Source organism: Galeopterus variegatus, unplaced genomic scaffold (assembly GCF_000696425.1).
Source record: "Galeopterus variegatus unplaced genomic scaffold, G_variegatus-3.0.2 Scaffold73, whole genome shotgun sequence".
In the NCBI taxonomy this organism is placed as follows: domain Eukaryota; kingdom Metazoa; phylum Chordata; class Mammalia; order Dermoptera; family Cynocephalidae; genus Galeopterus; species Galeopterus variegatus.
The window spans coordinates 1,071,470-1,092,213 of NW_007726184.1; the positions used below are offsets into that span (position 1 = coordinate 1,071,470).

Sequence of the window (20,744 nt, forward strand, 5' to 3'; positions counted from 1 at the left end):
CAGGGGCTGGGGGAGGAGGGGATGGGGGGCGAGTGTGTAACGCGGACAGAGTTTTAGTTTGGGGAGCTGAGAACATTCTGGAGATGATGGTGGTGATGGCTGCACAGCACTGCGAATGTCCTTAACACCACAGAGCTGTCCACTTAAAAATGGGTAAAATGGTAAATTTTATGTCACGTGTATTTTACCACAATAAAAATTAACTACACTAAACAGCAATTTTTATAAAATTCCAAGGAGAAAGAGTGAAACCTCCAGGAAACACCACAGAGAGAGAGAAATGGGTCAGGGGGTCCCCACTGAGGACAGTGGTCGAGATCCAGGGGTCCCCAGGGGGCGGATCAGGAGAGGGTCCCCTCAGCCGGGCTCTTTGCCTGCGGATGTGCCGTGGTCCCCTCGCGCCGGCTCAGGACTCTGTTGCTTTTGCTCCTTTCACGTGAGGCGTCCAGAATGGACGCTCAGGGCTGTGCGCAGCGCTGTCCTGCAAGCCTGTCCCCCCAGGCCGCTCGCTAAGCGGCAGCGCCTCAGTCCAGCTTTCTCTGCAGCGCCCAGAGGCAGCCACATGCAGGCACCTGGAAGCTGACTCCAAAGACAAGCGTGGCTGTCTCCCAGCCTGCGTGACTCGCTCCTGCAGTGACACCTCGTCTGTCCTCTCATTTCTCCCTGCCCCTGAGACGGCAGAAGTGATCGCGGTGCAGCTGCTGGGGCTGGACTTCAAACGGCAGTGTCGTTCCCGCTTTCGTGCTCTTTTGGGGAACCAGTAACCACGCGTCAAAGCAGCTCGGGATGAAAGGCTGAGGGGGAGGTGGCACTGCTGTGAGAGGCCGTGCTGGGAGCCGGGTGCCTGACGGGACGATGGAGTCTTCTCGGACCTGCTGGCACAGCCCAGCCACCATCTACTGCATAATTAAGCGACGCTGTTGTATTAGTCCATTTCTGTTGCTTATAACAAAATACTTGGAACTGGGTGATTTGTTAGAAAACAAAATATATCACTTACAGTTTCAGAGGCTGGGAAGTCCAAAGTCCAGGGAAGTCATCTGGTGAGGGTCTTGATGGTGGCTTTACAGCAATGCAGGGGTCTCAGATGGCAGAAAACGGTGGAGCAGAGAGAGAGACTCTCATGTGCTCGCCTTATAAAGCCCTCAAAACCATGCCCTTGACCACTATTGTTAATCCATCCACTAGAGCTGTTCCTACAGTCCAGTCACCTCTTCAGGCCCCACCTTTCCATTACCATCATAGGATTCCCACAGGCACACTGCTGATTAAGCTTCTACTACATGGACTTTGGGGGACACGGTCAATCCACAGCAGCTGTGCTTATGAAGTACATGACACTCTGTAGTTTCCCCTCTTAGCTCTACATCCTTCATTCACACACTCAACAAACATTACTGAGATCTACTTTGTGCCAGTCACTGAGGATTTAGAGCTAAATGGCTACATTCTATTTTTCTACATATTTGACCGTAATTCACACGATCATTCCTTTGAAATTGCTTTTTGAATCAAACACAAATTGAGCCAGGTGTTTCTCTTCTCGTCTATTTAGAAATTTTAGCTCCAAAGAATTTATGGCAGTTTATAATATGATCTGTCAAACCATAAAATTAAAACTAAAAATATCAGGAAAAGAAAATAAATATACCATGAACCTTGTCTCATAGAATTACTCTAGCTCTGAGATTTCAGGCAGTGTGAAAAGAAGCAAAAACAAAAAGCAAGGGGTGGATGGCTGTTCTCACTGCTTGGTTAGACCAAGCACGTCATTTGCTCAGGGAGATGGAGATTCTGACCCCTCACCAGACGGGAGGGTTGACAGTGGGTCAGGGGACAGGATGGGGACAGCACCTGGGTGGTCAACTCTTCCAGGAGCAGAGAGTTGTAGCTGGGAAGGGCTACAGGATGGGAGACCGTACCTGATGCCGATGGGCAGGATTCTGTAGAGAGGCGGGAAGGGAGGATGCGGGGGAGAGAGGGGACTAATGGGGCAGGGACCCGAGGAGGCCTGGGATGGGATCTGGGACTCATGTGCAGAGACGGCCTTTCAGAGAGAAGGGTCACTTCATTTCCACCATCATGACAAGCGGGGAGAAAGGGGGGATAGACAGATGAAAATAGGTTTGTGGATTTGGAAGGAAAAAGAGGAAGACTCCCAGCTGGAAATTTCAGTGTTTTTTTTTTTTTCTTTTTTTAGTTTAAAGTATGAGATGAGTGGAGAGTGTGGGAGAGAGAGAGGGCTGGGGGTCTGAAAAGAGGAAAAGACCCCTGTGCTCTTTGGTGAGTCTGCGGATTGTCTGGTCCAGGTGCAGACTGTGGGGACGTCCGACTGCAGGAGCAGACCGAGGGTGAAGGACAGATCCAGGCCTCGGCCCAACTTCGGAGCAGGGTCCCGTCCCCAGGAAAGTCCTCGCAGCTCAACCGCAGGAGCCTGGATCTGCAGATTCCCCGGCACCTGCCTTCCCAGCCTGCTGATGCCTGGAGTCCGTGAAGACGGGCGGGTGGCAGAGCCAATGGGGCGCAGCTGTGGAGTTCTGAGGATGGGCAGTTGGGAAGGGGAGGTTTCCAGTGAGCAGAGGCCTCAGGTAGGAGAGGGGAGGAAAACTGGGACCTCAGAGCTGCAGCAACGGGCGGGGACACGGGGGTCCAGCCAGGATCTGGTCCTGGAGACGGCGGGCCACTGCTGTGGGGACGGGCCTTTCGCTCACCCTGCAGCGCACCTCACTGGGGCTTTGACTGTGCGCTTCGAGCTGACTGGGATTCGGCCACAAAACTGCTGTCGAGGAAGGAAAGCCAAGAACTGTGGCCTGGACACCAGCGGTGTCACTGTCCACGAGAGCAGGCAGGTGAGAACAGGGGGACCCCATGTCTGTCTTCTCTGGGCCATGGCGAGGGGCCATGACCTAGGACAGCAGGAGAGGTCCGAAGCTCAGGCTGCCAGGGGAGACAGCTCTGGCTTCTTCTCCCAGTGCCCGTGTTTACCCCACTGTGCAATCGTGGGGAGCCACTTAACCGTGCCAGTCGCTTCGGTTGCTTACAACAAAATACCTGGAAGTGGGTGATTTACAAGAAAGTGAAATGTATTGCTTACAGTTTCTGAGGCTGGGAAATCCCAAGCTGGTGAAGGTCTTGGTGGTGACAGCAATGGCAGAGTATCTCATTGCAAAATGGTGGAGTAGAGAGGACAGACTCTTCATGCTGTCCTTTTCAAGCCCGCAGAACCACGCCCCTGACCACCCTTTCTAATCCATTCACTACTACAGGGTCCTACAATCCAGTCACCTCTTCAAAGCTCCACCTTCAGTTACCATAATAGGATTTCCCACCCTCTTACCAGTCACAGGGGCGCTAACTTTCTAATACATAAAACTTGGGGGACATGATTCAAGCTTCAATAAGTTTGGGGGAGAATTCAATCCACTACACTTGACCATTTTAAATCTCTGTTTTCTCATCTGTAAAACAAGAATAATTATATTTATCTCATAAGGCTGGCCTAAGGAATAAGTGAGACAGTGAACACACAGCTGTCAGTTTGTAGTGGAACGCCTGGCACTCGGTGAGTGCTCAGTAAATGGGCTGTTTCTCCCTGTCCCATCTGCTCCCTGGGCTCCTTTCCTGGTCACTCACCCTCCCCGCAGGCTGGCTGGGGAGCCTTCCCCGCAGCTCATGCTGGACGCTGCCCCTCCTGATTCCTAAGGATGATCTGCTCAAATGTGGTCTGATATTGGGGGGTAATTTAAAATAGTGCTGAGTCTTAGGTACCTTTTAAAGATACTCTTCAGCACTAGCAGTGACAATTTTTCCATAAAAATAGAAAGCATTATTAAAAAAAAAACCACAACCAGAAAACCACAAGTGTTGGCAAGGATGCGGAGAAACTAGAAGCCTGTGCACTGCTGGCGGGGACGTGGAAAGGTGTCCAGAAGCTCCACCTGTGGTTATGGACCCCAAATAAGCAAGAGCTGGGGCTTCAACAGGTCCTGTGCACCCATGTTCATATCAGTGTTACTCACAGTGACCAAAAGGTGGAGACAACCCCGTGTCCATCGGCAGATGAGTAGACAGTGTGATATACACGTACAGCCAAATGTTATTCACTTTCCAAAGGGAAGGAAATTCTGCCACATGCTGCCACATGGATAAACCTTGAGGATATTATGCTAGGTGAAATAAGCCAGTCACGAAAGGACAAAAATTCAAAATTTGACTACTAGAAAGTAGAATGGTGGTTGCCAGGGGCTGGGGGAACGGGCACTGGGGAGTCAGTGTTTAATGGGGACAGAGTTTGAATTGAGGAAGATAAAAAAGTTGTGGAGGGCCGGCCTGGTGGCGCACTGGAGAGTGCGCTGCTTGGGAAGTGTGGTGGTGCTCCCGCAGAGGGCTCGGATCCCATGTGGAGACCGGTTCCTGCTCACTGGCTGAGCGCGGTGCGGGTGCAACACCGAGGGTTGCGATCCCGTTACTGGTCAGTAAAAAAGACAAAAAGGAAAAAAAAAAAAGAAAAGTTGTGGAGATGGGTGGTGGCGATGGTCACACACAACACTGAGTACACAACATGCACTTAATGTCGTAGAGCTGTACACTTAAAAATGGTTAAAATGGGCCGGCCTGGTGGCGCACTGGATAGTGCGCCGCTTGGGAAGCGCGGCGGCGCTCCCGCCCGAGGGTTCGGATCCCACATACAGACCGGTTCCCGCTCACTGGCTGAGCGAGGCGCGGGAGCAACGCCGAGGGTTGCGATCCCGTTGCCGGTCCCCGGTCTGGTGCGGGCGCGACACTGAGGGTTGCGATCCGTTGCCGGACACGGAAAAAGACAAAAGACAAAAAAAAAAAAAAAAAATGGTTAAAATGGTAAATTTTATGTTCTGCATATTCTACCACAATAAAAAAGTCAATATGCTAAACCTTAAGATAAATGGCGGTCACTGTCACATATAGGAATACAGGTAGGAGAGGACCAACGCTGGCAGTTACCCCTGATAAGCTAACGGGAAGATTTGCAATGTCGGCCTCTCTTTAGAGATAATGTGTCCACACGCCTGGCACAGGCCTTGCCGTGTGTGGGCAGGGATGGTGACAGGCGCCCTCCGGAGAGCTGTGGGAGGAAGAGGCGACAGGTGCACGGTGTGCTTGGCAGCAGGAGGGAGGAAGGAATGTTCGGCCGCTTTTGTCTTCAGTCTTAGGAAACTTCCTGGCAGAGACGCCAAGTGCAGAGATGTGCACGGGGGACCTACGACCATCGGGCGCGACCGTCGGGCGCGGCAGCTGTTAAAGCCGGTCCTTTCTTCCTCCTGTAGGTGCCGATTCCCCGGCGCCCTGACCGTCTGGGGACATGGCAGCCGCGGCGGTGGCCGGACTGATCCCCGTGCTGCACTCGGTGGCCGGCGACAAGGCGGGCTACTACGTGGGGCGGCAGCTGTGGTTCGGCCTGATCGCCATGTACGGGCTGGTGGTGTACGTGGTGCGCATGCCCTGGAGCAGCCTGCACGACGACTTCTGGTGTCACGGCGCCGTCACCGCGGCCTGCCGCGTGGAGTGCTTCGAGAAGCGCTTCGGCAGCCCCATCACAGGCACGTGGTACTTCTTCTTCTTCGTGTTCGTCGCCCTCTTCTTCCTCATGGAGTTCTTCATGGCTCAGATTCGGCACAAGCAGGTCAAGGCCAAGTCCCCCCCGGAGGTGGCGGACGACGTGGAGGAGGGCTCCATGGCGGGCATCCAGGAGCCCGGGCCGCCCCCGAGGAAGTCGGCGCTGAACTTCCACCGGGAGAAGATGCTCCTGCTCCTCTACCTGCTGTACTTCCTCCTGCAGCTGAGCGCGCAGGGCGCCTTCCTCTTCCTGCTCGCCTTCCGGCACCTGCCCGTGCTGTCGCCGGCGCTGCTGCCCTGCAGCACGGACGGCTGCCCCGGCCCCTACCTCTGCCTCGTCAGGGCCACCATGGAGAAGCGCATGTCCATCTACACCCTCATCACGCTGTCCTGCATGATCGTGCTCGTCAGCTCGGGCTTCTTTGTGTACACAGTTCATCACTACCTGCTGAAGGGCATGCCCGTCTCCAAGTTCTGGGTTTACTGAAGCTTGGGCAGGACAGCGCCCCCGTGCCCACAGTCGTGTGCCCCCTCGTGGGGACTCTGTGTCCCCCAAGCCTCGTGTCTGGCGGGGCCCCCTCCTGCTGGCCCCCTTTGCTTTCTTCCTTTGAAAAATAAATGTTGGCCACCCTCGTTCTCTCGCCACAGGCAGGCCAGGGTGGTCTCACTGTGGGATGGGTGACACACAGTCGATAACATCACCGAGCGCTCACACATATGCCACTAGATGTGGCCCGCACCAGGGGCCTGTGACACCGAGCTGGTCACTTCGTTCTTCCAATATCTGCAGATTAGGAAGAGTTTTCTTAGTCCCAGAATTTCAGGGTGATTTATTTGTAGTCTTGACTCTCCAGTATTGCTTCTAAATACACGAAGATGATTTTTCTCCAGAGGGTTCTCAGCTGGACTTGCACGGTAGGTTCACCCTGGTTCTGCCCCTCGGGGTTCCCCAAGCTTCTAGGGGTGGGCCCAGTCTTGCCACGTCACTTGAGTCTCCAGCAAGGACTAAGTAGATCTGGACGCGTCCCGCTGGGGAGAGGACGGGTGTGGCCAGGGTGGGAGTGCGGTCCCGTGGGAGCAGCTGGCTGGGTTCTGCCGTGCCCGGCATCGCGCGCCGCTCCCAGCCTGCAGGCTGCCTCGGGAGCTGCTGCAGCCGGCTCGGGCCCACATGCAGGTTATGAGCCACTCTTCGGGGCTCCCTGCTGAGTCTGTTGTTTGAAAGCAGAAGAGAGTTTGACCAGCTCTTCAAGTTTGTGGAGAAGCAAAGATGGGACTGAGAATGAGGACGTCCAGAAAGGTATGGTCAGTCACCTCACCCGCTGCTAGGCGTCTCTCCCAAAGAGGAGTCTGGGTGACCATCCTGTGCCTGAGGCTTGGGCTCCCAGCTGGGGCTCAGTGTGAGCTGTGGAGCGGAGGGCGTGCCGGGAGCCCTGCCCTGCTGGGTACACTTTGCTGTCCAAGTGAGTGTGACGTTCCCAGTCACACATTGAATGCACAGTCACGCATCACTTAATGACAGGGATGTGTCCTGAGAAATGCGGCATTGTGCGAACCTCACAGAGCACACTGACACAAACCTGGGCCGTGTGGTGTAGCCTGTGGTTCCTGGGCTGCAGACTTGTGCAGCATGTTACCGTTCAGGACACGTAGGCAGCTGTAACACAGTGCTCAGTACCTGTGTGTGTGCTAAGTTTATAAAAACGTATTTTTCTTCAGTAATAAATTAACCTTAACTCTAGCCTTTTTACTTCATAAACTTTAAAATTTTTTAAACCTTTTGACTTTGTTAATAACACTTAGCTTAAAACACAAACACATTGCACAGCTGTACAAAAATATTTTTTCCTTTATATCCTTACTCTATAGCTTTTTTTTCTATTAAAAAATTCTTTTTAAAACTTTTTTGTTAAAAACTAAGACATGAACACACACACGAGCCAAGGCCTACACAGGATCCGGATCATCAATATCACTGTCTTCCAGCTCCACATCTTGTCCTGCTGGAAGGTCGTCAGGGGCAATAACACACACAGAGCTGTCACCTCCTGCGGTAGCAGCACCTTCTGGGGCAGGCCTAAGAACCTGCCTGAGGCTCTTCTTGAGGAGGTGTCATTCTTTGCAGAAATACATCCACGGTGGTTTGCTTGCTTTGTTTCTTTTTTCATCATAGGTTTGCTTGTAGGCAGATAATGCACCATCAGCATCTCTCTCTACGAATGAAAATCTTTCAGTGTTGGGTCCTTGCTTTCAAGCTTTTTTTTTTTTTGTCTTTTTCCATGTCCGGCAACGGATCGCAACCCTCAGTGTCGCCCCCGTACCGGACCGGGACCGGCAACGGGATCACAGCCCTCGGTGTTGTTCCCGCGCCTTGCTCAGCCAGTGAGCGGGAACCGGTCTGCATGTGGGATCCGAACCCTCGGCGGGAGCGCCGCCGCGCTTCCCGAGCGGCGCACTATAGCAGTGCGCCACCGGGCCGGCCCTGCTTTCAAGCTTTTTAAGGAGCTTGTCGAGGTCTGCGAAAGCTCTGCTATGCCCTTCAGTGTGAATTTTCCTGGGGGTTTTGTCCTTCTCCTGCAGTCGTCTTTTCTCGACTCTTCTTCAGCTCTGTGTTCCCTTCCCGTTCCAACAAGTCCTCATTAGTCAGTTCCCAGGAGCCAGCTCTAGGAGCTGTTCCATGTCGTCCATCCACACCCATGTGCAAGTCCGCCACCTCAGCCACAGCCTTGTTGACTTTTGCAACCTCCTCGTCCTTGGAAGATCTTTTGAAGTCAGGAACAAACTGCTCGAGTGACTTCTTCCGTGTGCCTTTCACACACTCCTTGGTGACATCACCCAAGCCCAAGCAAGGCTCTTGGTGCAGTCACAGATGTTGTGATCCTTCCAGAATTATATCAGTGTCTGCTCAGTGTCTTCTCAGCTGCAGCAACAGCCTGTGCAAAGGTCCTCCTCAGGTTGTAGGTCCTTGATCCATTGCTTGGATCAAAGAGGTGCTGTTTGGAGGAAGAAACACAACTCTGATCGTGGGATGAAGATCACTAGTAAAGGGGAATGCTCAGGAGCATTATCAACAATAGCAACATCTTGAGAGGTGTGTTATTCTCCATTTCTCCGGCATGGCAGTTCCGGAGGGCACCTTAGAAGAGGAGCCGGGTCATCCCTGACTTCCCACTTCTCCTGCAGTGCACTGGCCACGCGTGCTACTGACATGCTTGAAGGCCTGGGGCTCTCACTGTGCCAGGTCGCAAAGGGTCTCAATGTACAGCCCGCAACATTGTCCCCAAGCAAGACTGTTATCCTGTCCCTTAAAAGCCTTGAAACCTGGCACCGACTTGGCCTCCTTGTGGATGAAAGTCCTTTCAGGCATCGGATTCCAGAATAGGGACGTTTCATTCACATTAAAGATTTGCTCTGGGAGCGCTTTCCCTCTACAGTCAGCTTCTCTGGAGTCTCCACACGTTCTTCAGCTGCCCTCACGTCAGCACTCGCAGACGCACAGCAGGTGATGAATAACGATTCCTAAGTCACTTAAACCAGCTGGGGCCAGCAGTAAATTCCACACCATAGTCGGGTCCAGCCTTTTCTTTCAAAACGGCAGGTGAACTTTTTGCTTTGGCTGTGATCGTCACGGTGCTGAGAGGGCTATGCTTCTGTGTCTGGTCTTCAGTCCAGCCGTTAGAGGTTTCCCGTATCTGGTACAGGCTCCTCTCGAATTTTCATTCGTCTCATTTCTTTCAGTGAAACAGATCTTCAGCAGCGTCCGTGACTTTGTTCTTGATCTTCAGGATCGTAGCTGTGGTGGAATGGGACAAGCTTGACTGGCAGCAGCCATCACTGATCTTCTACCTTAACAGTCCTTAGTCACTTTTAGTTTCATTTCCGGGTCGATCACTCGACGTGGCCTCTCACTGGCAGCATTGGCAGTGGGTTTTGTACACTTAGGGGCCATGATGAACAGAACAACATGAGGTGAAGTGAAGCACAAGAGAAAAAGACGCAGTCAAGGGACGCAGTGAGGACAGGAGCGTGAGCCGCTGCTGGTGCCCACAGCGTGAGGCCTCACAGTGACGTTTTTCTTTACAGGTAGGAGCACAAGCTGAAATGACGATGAAAAGTATAGCACAGTGTGCACATAAATAGCAACGCGGTTGGTCGCTGTCACCAGGTGTTACGTAGGGTGTTTAACTGCACGTGCTGCGCTGTCCTCTGACTGGAGGCACATTTGTTCACACTGTGTCACCACGAGCACGTGATGCGTTACACTATGATGGCATGATGGCATGTCATGATGCTAGGATGTCACTAGGCAATAGGAACTTTTCAGCTCTGTTAAAATCTTATGGGACCAATGTCATATATGTGGTCCTTTGTTGACCGAAATGTTGTTATGCAGCTCATGACTGTACCTGGGATTTTCCTCTAGTGGAGTCTTGATCCCAAGGCCGATTGTGGCATGCAGACCACAGTGAATTGGGCCTCCCAATGTCCATGCCTTTGTGATCCCCCCCTTTTGAGTGCAGGCACGGACTGTGATTGCTTCTAACCAATAGAATATGTTAAAGAATATGGTAATCAGTCCTGTCACTGCAGAAGACTCTCCCTTGCTGGCTTTGAGGAATTATGTTGCTGAGTTATGAGAGGCCCCATGCAGGGAGCCACATGGCAAGGATAGCAGACAGCCTCTTAGAGATGAGAGCGCCCCCAGCTGACAGCCAGTAGGAAAACGAGGACCCTCATCATGCAACTGCAAAGGAGTTGACTTCTGCCAACAACTTTAATCACCTTTGAAGTGAGTTTTTCCCCAATCGAGCCTCCAGATGAGAACACAGCCCAGCTTATACCTTCATTGTAGCTTGGTGAGACCATGAACAGAGGATCTAATCCTGGCTCAGGGGCACTGTGAGATGACATGTGTTGGTTAAAGCTTCCAAGTTTGTGGACATTTGTTACACAGCAATAGGGAACTAACATACTGACTCTGGGGCCCCAAATGGTCCAGGAGCAAAGGGAAGCTGGGTGGTCTCAGTGTTAAGTGTCTGTGCAGACGTGCTTTTCCTTCATTTCAGAATACAGTTCTTAGCCTTCCAGCAGCCGACCCAGCCATGCTGTAAAAGGCTGGAATGAGCCTCAGCAGAGGTGCTGGAGACTGAGACCATTGCTGCTCCTGTCCCTTCCCCCTAGATTGCCACCCGTTTTCCAATCCTGTTTCTCCCAAGCCCCTGCCTGTTCAGCCAAACTGTTAACAACTGCTCATGAGTCACGTAGATCCCTGCTTCTGGCCATCTCTCAGCCCAGCAAAGTGGGCAACAAATACACTCTCAAAATTCTGCCCACTTGGAGCAACATCTCATCCTGTTCCAAGACCACTGGGTCACCAGAAGCCTCACCGAGCTGGTGGCCTCCCAATTTTTGTGGCATTTATCTTCCACCTTCTGGGCCTCCTATGTCTTACTAAGACATCTGAATTATTCGCTGCTTCCTGCTTATCAGATTCGGTCAGCATAATGTTCTAGAAATAGTAGAACAGTGTGATGTTTTGTGGCTTGTCCACATGATCAGGATTTCTCTGGGCTATATTGTGATAGAGAGCAAGAGAGTTAATGTAGGGCTGGGACAAGACTATGAAAGTGTGCTGTTGGCACTATGAGGTAAAAACAGTCTGGGCCGGCCCGGTGGCGCACTTGGTAGAGTGCGGCGGCACTTGGGAGCGCGGTGGCACTCCCGCTGAGGGTTCGGATCCCATGTAGAGACCGGTCCACTCACTGGTTGAGCACGGTGTGGGCGTGATGCCAAGGGTTGCGATCCCGTTGCCGGTCGCAGTACGGGCGCAACACTGAGGGTTGAGATCCCGTTACCGGTCACGATAAAAGACAAAAAGGAAAAAAAAAAATAAAAACAGTCTGCTTCCAGCTAGCTTTTGCAAATTGGTGTAGAGAAAAAAGCACTAGCCAGGTCCATAGCTGCACACCATAAGTGCCAGACGCTGTGTTGATTTGTTCCAGTAAAGATACCACATCTGGGACAGCAGCTGCAATCAAAGTCACCACCCAATTAAGTTAATTATAATCCATAGCATTCTCCAAGATCCTGCCAATGTTTGCCTGGCCTAGCAGGTGTGTCAGATGAAGATGTGGTAGATGTCACCTCTCTTGTGTCTCTCACCCTTGACGGCGGCCCTGATCTCTCGTTTTCTCTAGGGATGCAATATTCCTTCTGGCTTACTATCTTGGTAGAGAGAAGAAGTTCTAGGAGCTTCCACTTAGCTCTTCCTGTCAAAATCACCCTTATCCTATGGGTCAGAGAGCTAATGTGGGGATTCTTCCGGCTTCTCAGTACATTTATCCAATTATACATTCAGGAACTGGGAGAATAAACACAGGGTGAGACTGTGGACTAACCAGGACCACTGTGAGTGGAATTCGGGCTAAGACTCCATCTGTCACAGGAGCATCATAAGCCCCCACTTTGACTGGTGGGACACAGTGGTGTCTTAGGTCCTTAGGAATTAGCATCAGTTCAAACCCATTGTCTAGTAACCCCTTAGTATTCCAGGTGGTTCCTTTTCTCCAGTGCTTGGTCACTCTGGTAAATGGCTACAGATCTCTTCAGGGGGGTCTCGGAAGAACATTCATTGTATGTAATTGCCGGGGACCAGCCCCAGCACAAAGATTGTAGGGTCCCCACTGGTAAAAAACCCCCAAAAGGGAGGAAAGGCAGCGTCGGCGATGGATGGACAGCAAACACACAGACTCAAGGGATCTGCTGAATGCTGACGCTTTATTGAAGCATGCACACACTTTTTATACCTTTTCTTGGAAGCAACATAATTATTGAACTAATCATTGAACAATATCAACATTTTTCTTTATGAGTGACATGTGTTTCAAGAAAAGTAGCATTACAGTTTGTTTCCATGAAGAAAAATAACATTACAGTTTGTTTCCATGATTACAATGTTTCTACCTTTGAACAAAAACGTTACAACCCACTGGTCCCAAATAATCATCAATTATTACATTGAACTCTGTATGACATTATTGAAATATAATCCAAACTTGTATTTTAATCAAAGGGTACAAGCAGGAAGTCAAAGTTCCCTTCACCAGTTATTGTTTAACCATGTTGCCTAGCAGCTTTTGGGTAAATTTTCAATAACATTTTCATTATGCTTACTAATTGCACTAAAAACAATCCTTCCAGGAAGCAGACAAGGTAAATGTGTACATATGTCCATTGTCCCCTTCTGGTCCTAGCTACCACAAACCATCTCCTGGGAACCCATCACCATAACTCTCAGGAGTGTCATTAATATGATTAAGCACTCTGGTATGGTTCTCAATCTCACTCCCAATCCCCCCAGAGCGATAATTATGAGGCAGTAAGGAATAGAATACAATAAGACAAAGCAAGCATATGGAACTCCAAAAGAAAGGGGGGTGGAATGGCAGCACCTCCTCCCACGATGAGGCCTTGCAAGACATCGTGTCAAATCAGAGGATCCTTATCAAACTCTGGCTTCTTGGATTTGGTGCGCCCCCGCATGTAATGTGGCAATGCTGCAGCCCTTCCGCCAAGGGACTCTGGGTCTGCAAATTGGCTTAGGTCAAGCAGCTGCATGGGAGGCGGTGACTCTCTGTTGCAGTGACCCAACCCAGGTCTTTAACCACCAGACCTAGAAGGTTTTCAGTTACATAGATCAGGGGTTAGCAAGCCTTTTCTGTAAAGGACCCGATAGTAAATATCTTAGGTTTTGTGGGCCAAGTGGTCTCTGTTACAACTATTCAAGACTCCTGTTGTAGCAGGAGAGCAGCCACAGACAATATGTGAATGAAGGGGCGTGGCTGCGTCCCGGTACCACGTGATTTACAAAATAAGCAGAGAGCTGGATTGGGCTCACAGGTCGTAGTTTGTTGACTCCTGATATAGATCCAGCAGTGCTTTGGTAGGCTGCCTATTTTATTGCCATGTGATCAATTAAGCACTCCTTGAGAGCCCTGAGGGCCAAGCATCTGATGACCAGTGTGTCCCTGCTGACGCTATGGAGACAGGCTGCCCTGTCCCAGGCGGTCACGTCTTGCCTCCTGGCCTCCGTTACTCCAGGGTTCCGCTAACCCCGTTGAGATCAGGGTAGTGTTCCCCACGGTCACATCTACTCCACAAAGGAGAGCACCGCAGAACTTCTGCAGGACGTGGACACCCCCTCACTCAGTTCCCAACCTCTCAGTGGAGGGAGGGCCTGTGAGCCTTGTCGGGCGTGGTTGGGAGCTGGGCGTGCATGTTACCACACACGGGTATTTCTCTCTTCCTCAGCCTTTGGATTTTCTCCTCCACCTCATGCCATGGAGACTCTGGCATCTCATCCTCATTAAATGAGGACACTGTTGAGTCCAAGTTTCAGTCAACCAACGAAGTAAGATGTGAGAGCCACTTCCAGCCATGTGACTGCAAACACAACACCCGGACTTGCTCGTTAGCGCGTCCACATCCGTGAACTCAGCCTGACAGTGTTATGTTCCACACACATTCCCAAGGTTTCCGCCAACGTGTGTTAGAAGAGTCTTGCAGTTATTCTAGTGTAAAGCTACTTCCTCCCATGTCATTGGTGTACCCGAGTCCCCAAAACATGCTGAGATTTGACCTGAGTTGTGGGTCTAGTGGTAACAAGAGGGAATTAGGGTGGCCTTGAGGACGAGCACAGGTAAGGCATCTGCCCAGATGAAGCTGCCGTAGGGTTTTCCAGCAAAGGAGGCTCATCGTGGAGGAAGTGACTGCTCCCACTGTCAAGGGATGCTCAGGGTGACATGGAGATTTGAGACTCTCAATATCATTTCAATCCTAGATTTCCCAAGTCCAACTTCCAGGGTCTCATTATTTCTCAACCAATGCCCTAATGTCTCACGAAGAACTTGTAAAGCTGTGAATTCACCTGCTTTGTAACCAGCCACACGCACAGTAGCCTTGTGGTTACAGGACAGGAGATCCTGTCGGGGTGGCTGTGGGAACCTCGTTCTCAGATTCAGTCTTGAGCTTGTGTCTTCCTTCCTGGGAGCACGGCGATGCGTCAGGAAGATCAGCTCACCCCGCACAGTCAAGTTCAGCAGACACTTGGCCCCCAAGGCATCTGCTTCAGTTAGCACTTGGTCACAGTCAGCCATGGTCATGATTTAATTAATTGGAATGCCACTGTATGTCCCAATAACTAGCATTCAGCTTCTCCTTGGCAAGGAGCTCAGCACTGGCCTTGAACCCAAACACATGCCTGAACCCACCCGCCAACCCAGGACAGTCTGACTCCTCAGACCACTCCCAGTACCCAGGCTGCAGCCGGGGTCAATCTGGAAACAAACCACACCAGTAATTGAACAGGAAAAGCTTAGTACAGTGAGTTGTGACATGTAAAAGGTGACTATCAAGCCAGGAGCAGCAAATGCAGAGGCAGCTGCTGTCTCTGGGGCTGAGGGAGGGGCTGAGAACTCAGGGCACTGTCCCTGTCACCCGTGGCCACACTGGGCACACGTGCAGAGGTGAGGCTGCTGCTGGAGCACACAGCCGGCCAGTGGTGAGGACATTTGCCAGCATGGGCCAGGGCAGCCCAGAGGGTGCCTCCCGGGTGAGGAGAGGCCTGCGAGGCCACGACAGGCGGGAGCGGCTCTGCAGGGGCTGCTGGCTGAGCACCACATGGCCTTCCACGCAGCACACGGAGACCACGCCTAACAACAGCACACCCGAATTGGGAAGGAAGTCCCTTTGTTCTGCAATGGCCTTGCCATGTCCCTTCAGTGTCCTCTGTTGACAAAGCCTCTACTGACACTGAGCCGGCTAGTGAAGGAGAAATGTTCATCGGGTCAAGCCCTAGTACCACAGAGCAGGGTAGAGAAGGGTGGATTTAGGGCTGAGAGGCAATAGACTGGTAACTACAGGAGAGGGTAAAGTCGGTTGTTTAACGGGCAACAGGAAGGCTGCATGGCCGGGCGTGAGTGAGTGGGGTGGGGACAATATGGGAAGCGAGGTCTGAGCGGCAGAGGTGGACGGGGCCAGGCCATGCAGGGCTGTACAGGTCATGGTGTGTCAGTCCGTTTCTGTCGTTTATAACAAAATACCTGGAACTGGGGGATTTATAAAGAAAATGAAATGTATTGTTTACAGTTTTGGAGGCTGGGAAGTCCACGGTCCAGGGGACACATCTGGTGAAGGTCGTGGTGGTGGTGACAGTGATCCAGCGGTCTCATATTGCAAGATGGTAGAAGCGGAGAGAGAGAGATCAACCTCTCATTCACGCGCCCCTTGAAGCCCTCAGAACCACACACTGACCACCGGTTTTAATACATTCGCCAGGTGCGGTCCTACAGTCCAGTCACCTCTTCAAGGCCCACCTTTCAATTACTGAAGGGATTTCCCACCCTCTTTACACTGTCACGTGCAGACTAAGTTCTGGGGGGACATTCAACCCAAGGCACTGGTAAAGACTTCGGATTTTAATCCGAATGATGGGAAAGCACTGGACAGTTTAGAGCAAGGGTGCGATGTGATCTGATTTAAAAGATTGGGCTGATAATTCTGTAGGTACCTGACTTTAGGGGGTGGACGCAGAGGCACGGGAGGCTTCCGTCTGCCGAGTGCCAGCTGATCTGCCTCCATCTTCTTCAGGCCACACTTTCTCTCCGGGTTCTAACTACAGTGACCGAATGTCTTAGCTGGCCTGGGACAATTAGAGGGCTACATGCTCTTTACCCTCAAAAGCTCTAGTTTGAGACAATGTGCTACATTGTCCACCTCGTTCTAACACATCTCTAATCCTCTCCATTCTTGAACACAAGCCTGAAATTTCAAGATTACTAGGTAGAATTTCTAGAGGTGACTTCCATGTCATTGCTATGTTTGGAGAATGCCAGAGGTACAGGTAATTCCTCAGGACCCTCTCTCACCCCCAACACCTAAGAATCCTCTCTTTCCTGCTCTTCCTTTGTGTCATCAAGTCCCAGACGATTACTGGAATCCCTGCTGTGGAGTGTGGGCATTCCTCTAACTGAAGATGCCCTAGACGGCTCTAGGGACAGTCTCACTGACAGTAGCGCTATTGCAAGCACCGTGACACCGTCGCAGGGGTTTGCAGAAGCCTTTCCAGTTTCCTGATGAGATGTTCCAGACGGCAGCCACGTGGGGAAGGTCAAGCCATCTTTTCTCTCTCCTGGACCTGGGAATGGAGGCCAGCTCACCCGCCTTAGCTGACTTCATTGCTGACCTAGTTTCTAGGCAGGGGAAATAGGCAAAGTTTGCCTCGTGACGCCTCTGGCCACTTCACTGAGGCCGCCTCTCTCTTCTGCCGCACTTCGCCTGCCCGCTCCGCTCTCTGCCCAGCGCGGGTCTTCGCCCGTCTCCCATCCAACCCTGCTCCGAGTTTTCTATTTATACCCTGACCTTTGGTTCCCACTGTAATGGAATGGAATGATAGAAACTTTGTTTTCTCTCCCAGTGACTTCTGCATTTTAACAGGAATCAAATTGTGATGCCAGTGGTTCCCAAACATTCCTGGTAAATAAGAACCACGTGGGGAGCTTGTCTAAAATTGTATTGATGGGCTCCAGCCCCTTAGAATCTGATTTAACAGTTTGGGGTAGGGTGCAAAAGTCTGTTTTCATCAAGCACCCCGAGCGATTCTGAAAGGCGGTTCAGGAGCCACACTGAGAATAAGCGTCAAGTTAAAGGAGGGACGCACAACTGCTGGACAGCACCTCAGCTGTGACAGGCAAAGGCGACATGGGGCACCGGGAATCGGGCCTCACAGGCAGCTGCATACAAATGTGGTGACTGTATTTTCTGATTCCCGAACTGTGTCATGTGGCCTGTCAACGGGCGTCGCTGAGACACCCGGCTGACCGGTGCGTGTGCGGCTGGGGACGCGCGGGGTTTGCCAGTATGGAAGCTGCTGAGGGCGCCAAGCCCCGGCCCGCCTCTCTTCCCCAAGGGTTTCCCTAGGACAGTATGTCCATGACATTGCCGCCCATTGGAAATGGAAGCGCTGTTTATCAATAGCTGGACACCGTCTGGTGATGCACAGTGCAGAGCCCTGTGGAGGCTCATGGTCGGTTCAGGGTCACCTACCCTGCTGCTTTCTGCAGCCGAAATTCCCGAGCTGCGATCCCCATACGTGCCTGTGAAGAGCAGGAGATTGAGAGACTGCCGAGCCCACCTGCCCGGTCAGCTACATGGTAACGGGGGAGACAGAGAGGAGAAGAGACGGTGACAGAGAGAGAGCGCCTGGTGCTGCAGACTGCAGAGGCGGGAAAGATAGAGCCCGAGAGCGCGTCCCGCGTGTGCGCCAACTTCACCACGCAGCGGCCCACACCAGCAACTGTGGCCCCGTTAATAGCCGCCACTCTGATCAATCGGATCAATAACCACTTCTCCCCTGGGGGGAGACAGGAGGAAATGGGCAGAAGCAGACCTGACACAGGAAGAGGTGACACCAATCATGAAGCAGAAGTGCGCCTTACGCACGTCATGGGTGGCCTTCACGCTGGTGACACGGGTCTGAGGTGGTGTTTATTTCCAGGCATAGTCTGCACCTCCACCCCTTTCACTCCCACTCTAGAAAGCGTGCCACAATGCAAGCGGGAGCAATTGCATCTTAAGGTAAATCTTGACTCTGTTCCAGTTGATTAAAAATGTCATTTGCGGGCTGGCCCGGTGGTGCACTGGAGAGTGAGCCACTTGGGAGTGCAGCAGCGCTCCGCCGAGGGTTCGGATCCCATGTGGAGACCGGTTCCCACTCACTGGCTGAGCGCGGTGCGGGCGCAACACCGAGGGTTGCGATCCCGTTGCCGTCCCTGGTACGGGCGTGACACCGAGGGTTGCGATCCCGTTACCAGTCAGTAAAAAAGACAAAAAGGAAAAAAAGTCATTTGCAAACCTTGGCACTTTAATGATGACTGGTAACAAGTGACATCTTGCAACTGACTGCGATCCACCAGTGGGCCATGGGTTATAACCTTGCAGGCCAGGTCCTGGCCGTGTATCCTCCACCCCATTCCTGGAGATGGAGCAGGCAGCAAGTTCAGGTGAAGCCGAGCCTCTGCTGCGCCGCCTGGCCCTCGAGCTCTCCTGCACCTCTGGACTCCAGAGTTCAGATTCTGGGGGTGGGGTGGGGCTTGGGCGGGTGGAGGGAGTCTCTGGTGGAGCAGGGGGAGGTTGGCTAATATCTGCAGTTCCCAGAATGGACCTGATCATCAACTGGGAGATGTGGGAGGGTTTCTTATAACTGAATTCAACTAAGACACATATATTTCTTTTCTTTTCTTTTTTTCTTTTAAAGATGACCGGTAAGGGGATCTTAACCCTTGACTTGGTGTTGTCAGCACCACGCTCAGCCAGTGAGCTAACCGGCCATCCCTATATGGGATCCGAACCTGTGGCCTTGGTGTTATCAGCACCGCACTCTCCCGAGTGAGCCACGGGCCGGCCCTAAGACACACATATTTCTGAGACAAATTATTTTTTTCCAGTTTTTTAACTGTGGTAAAATACACATAGCATAAAACTAATCACCTTAACTATTTTTAAGTGTATAGTTCAGTGGTACTAAATGCATTTGTAACATTGTGCAACCATCACTGCCGTCATCTCCAGAGCTCTTTTCATCCTGTAAAACTGAAACTATGCACCCATTAAACACTAACTCCCTCGTCCCCTTCCTCCAGTCCCTGGCAACCTCCATTATATTTTCTGTCTCTGTGATTTTGACTACATGAATGACCTCATCGTACAATATTTGTCTTTTTGTGCCTGGCTTGTTTCACTTAGCCTGATGTCCTTAAGGTTCAACCACGTCGTAGCATGCCGCATGCAGAATCTTCCTCCTTTTCAAGACTGGATGAGAGTCCCTCATGTGTATACGCCACGTTTTGCTTATCGATTCCCAGTCAATGGTTTGCTCCCAAGTTTTAGCTGTCGTGGATGATAATGCTGCTGTGAACATGCATGTACAAATACCTCTTTGAGACCCTGCTTTCAGTTCTTTGGGGTATATGCCCAGAAGTGGAGTTGCTAGATGATATGGTAATTCTATTTTTAATTTTTTGAGGAACCCCCAAACTGTTTTCCACAATAGCTGGACCATTTTGCATTCCCACCAACTATGTACCAGGGTTCCAATTTCTCCACATCTTTGCCAACCTTGTCATTTTCTTTCTTTTCTTAATTTTATAGTAGCCATCCTAATGGGTATGAGATGGTATCTCATTGTAGTTTTGACTTGCATTTCTCTAATGATTAGTGGTTTTGAGCATCCTTGTATGAGCATATTGGCCATTGTGTATCTTCTTTGGAGAAATGTCTACTCAAGTTCTTTGCCCATTTCGTAATTGAGTTGCTTGTTTTTTGTTGTTGAGTTTTAGGAGTTCTCTGTATACTCTGGATATCAATCCCTTATCAGATATATGATTTGCAAATATTTTCTCCCTTTTGTGGGACACCTTTTTACTCTGTTGACACAGTCTTTTTTTTTTTCCTTTTTGTCTTTTTTCGTGTCCAGCAACGGATCGCAACCCTCAGTGTCGCACCTGCACCTCGCTCAGCCAGTGAGCGGGAACCGGTCTGCATGTGGGATCCGAACCCTCGGCGGGAGCGCCGCCACGCTCCCAAGTGACACAGTCTTTTGATGCACAAAACTTTTTAACTTTCAAGAAATCCAGTTAATCTATTTTTTCTTTTGTTGCATATAACTTTGGTGTCATATCCAAGAAACCATTGCCAAGTCCTACATCCTGAAACCTTTGCCCGATATTTTCTTCCAAGAGTTTTGTTATTTTAGATCTTAACATTTAGGCTTTTGATCCATTTTGAATTAATTTCTGTAGATGGTATTAGGTAAGGTTCCAACTTCATTCTTTTGCATGTGGATGTCCAGTTTTCCCAGAACCTTTTGCTGAAGAGACCGTCCTTTCCCCTATTGGAGGGTCTTGGCACCTTGTCAAAGATTAATTGTACATGTGAGGGTTTGTTTCTGGGCTCTCTATTTTATTCTGTTGGTCTATATGTCTGTTTTTATGCCATTACCTACTGTTTTGACTACTGTAGCTTTGTAGTAAGTTTTGAAATCAGGAAGTGTGAATCCTCCAGCTTTGTTTTTCTTTTTCAAGATATTTTTGGCTATTTGG

At 51.0% G+C, this 20,744-nt stretch overlaps 1 protein-coding gene across 1 annotated transcript in view; it reads right to left on the reverse strand.

The window, feature by feature from the left end:
* Positions 1-17,687: 17,687 nt before the first annotated feature.
* The window catches only part of CACNA1C (calcium channel, voltage-dependent, L type, alpha 1C subunit), a 128,390-nt gene continuing 125,333 nt past the window's right edge, over positions 17,688-20,744 (reverse strand). The window contains exons 37-38 of the mRNA XM_008578333.1: positions 17,862-17,998; positions 17,688-17,741 (exon numbers count right to left, since the gene is read on the reverse strand). Of these exons, the coding sequence (XP_008576555.1) occupies positions 17,688-17,741; positions 17,862-17,998 (191 nt within the window). The remainder of the gene's footprint in view (positions 17,742-17,861; positions 17,999-20,744) is intronic.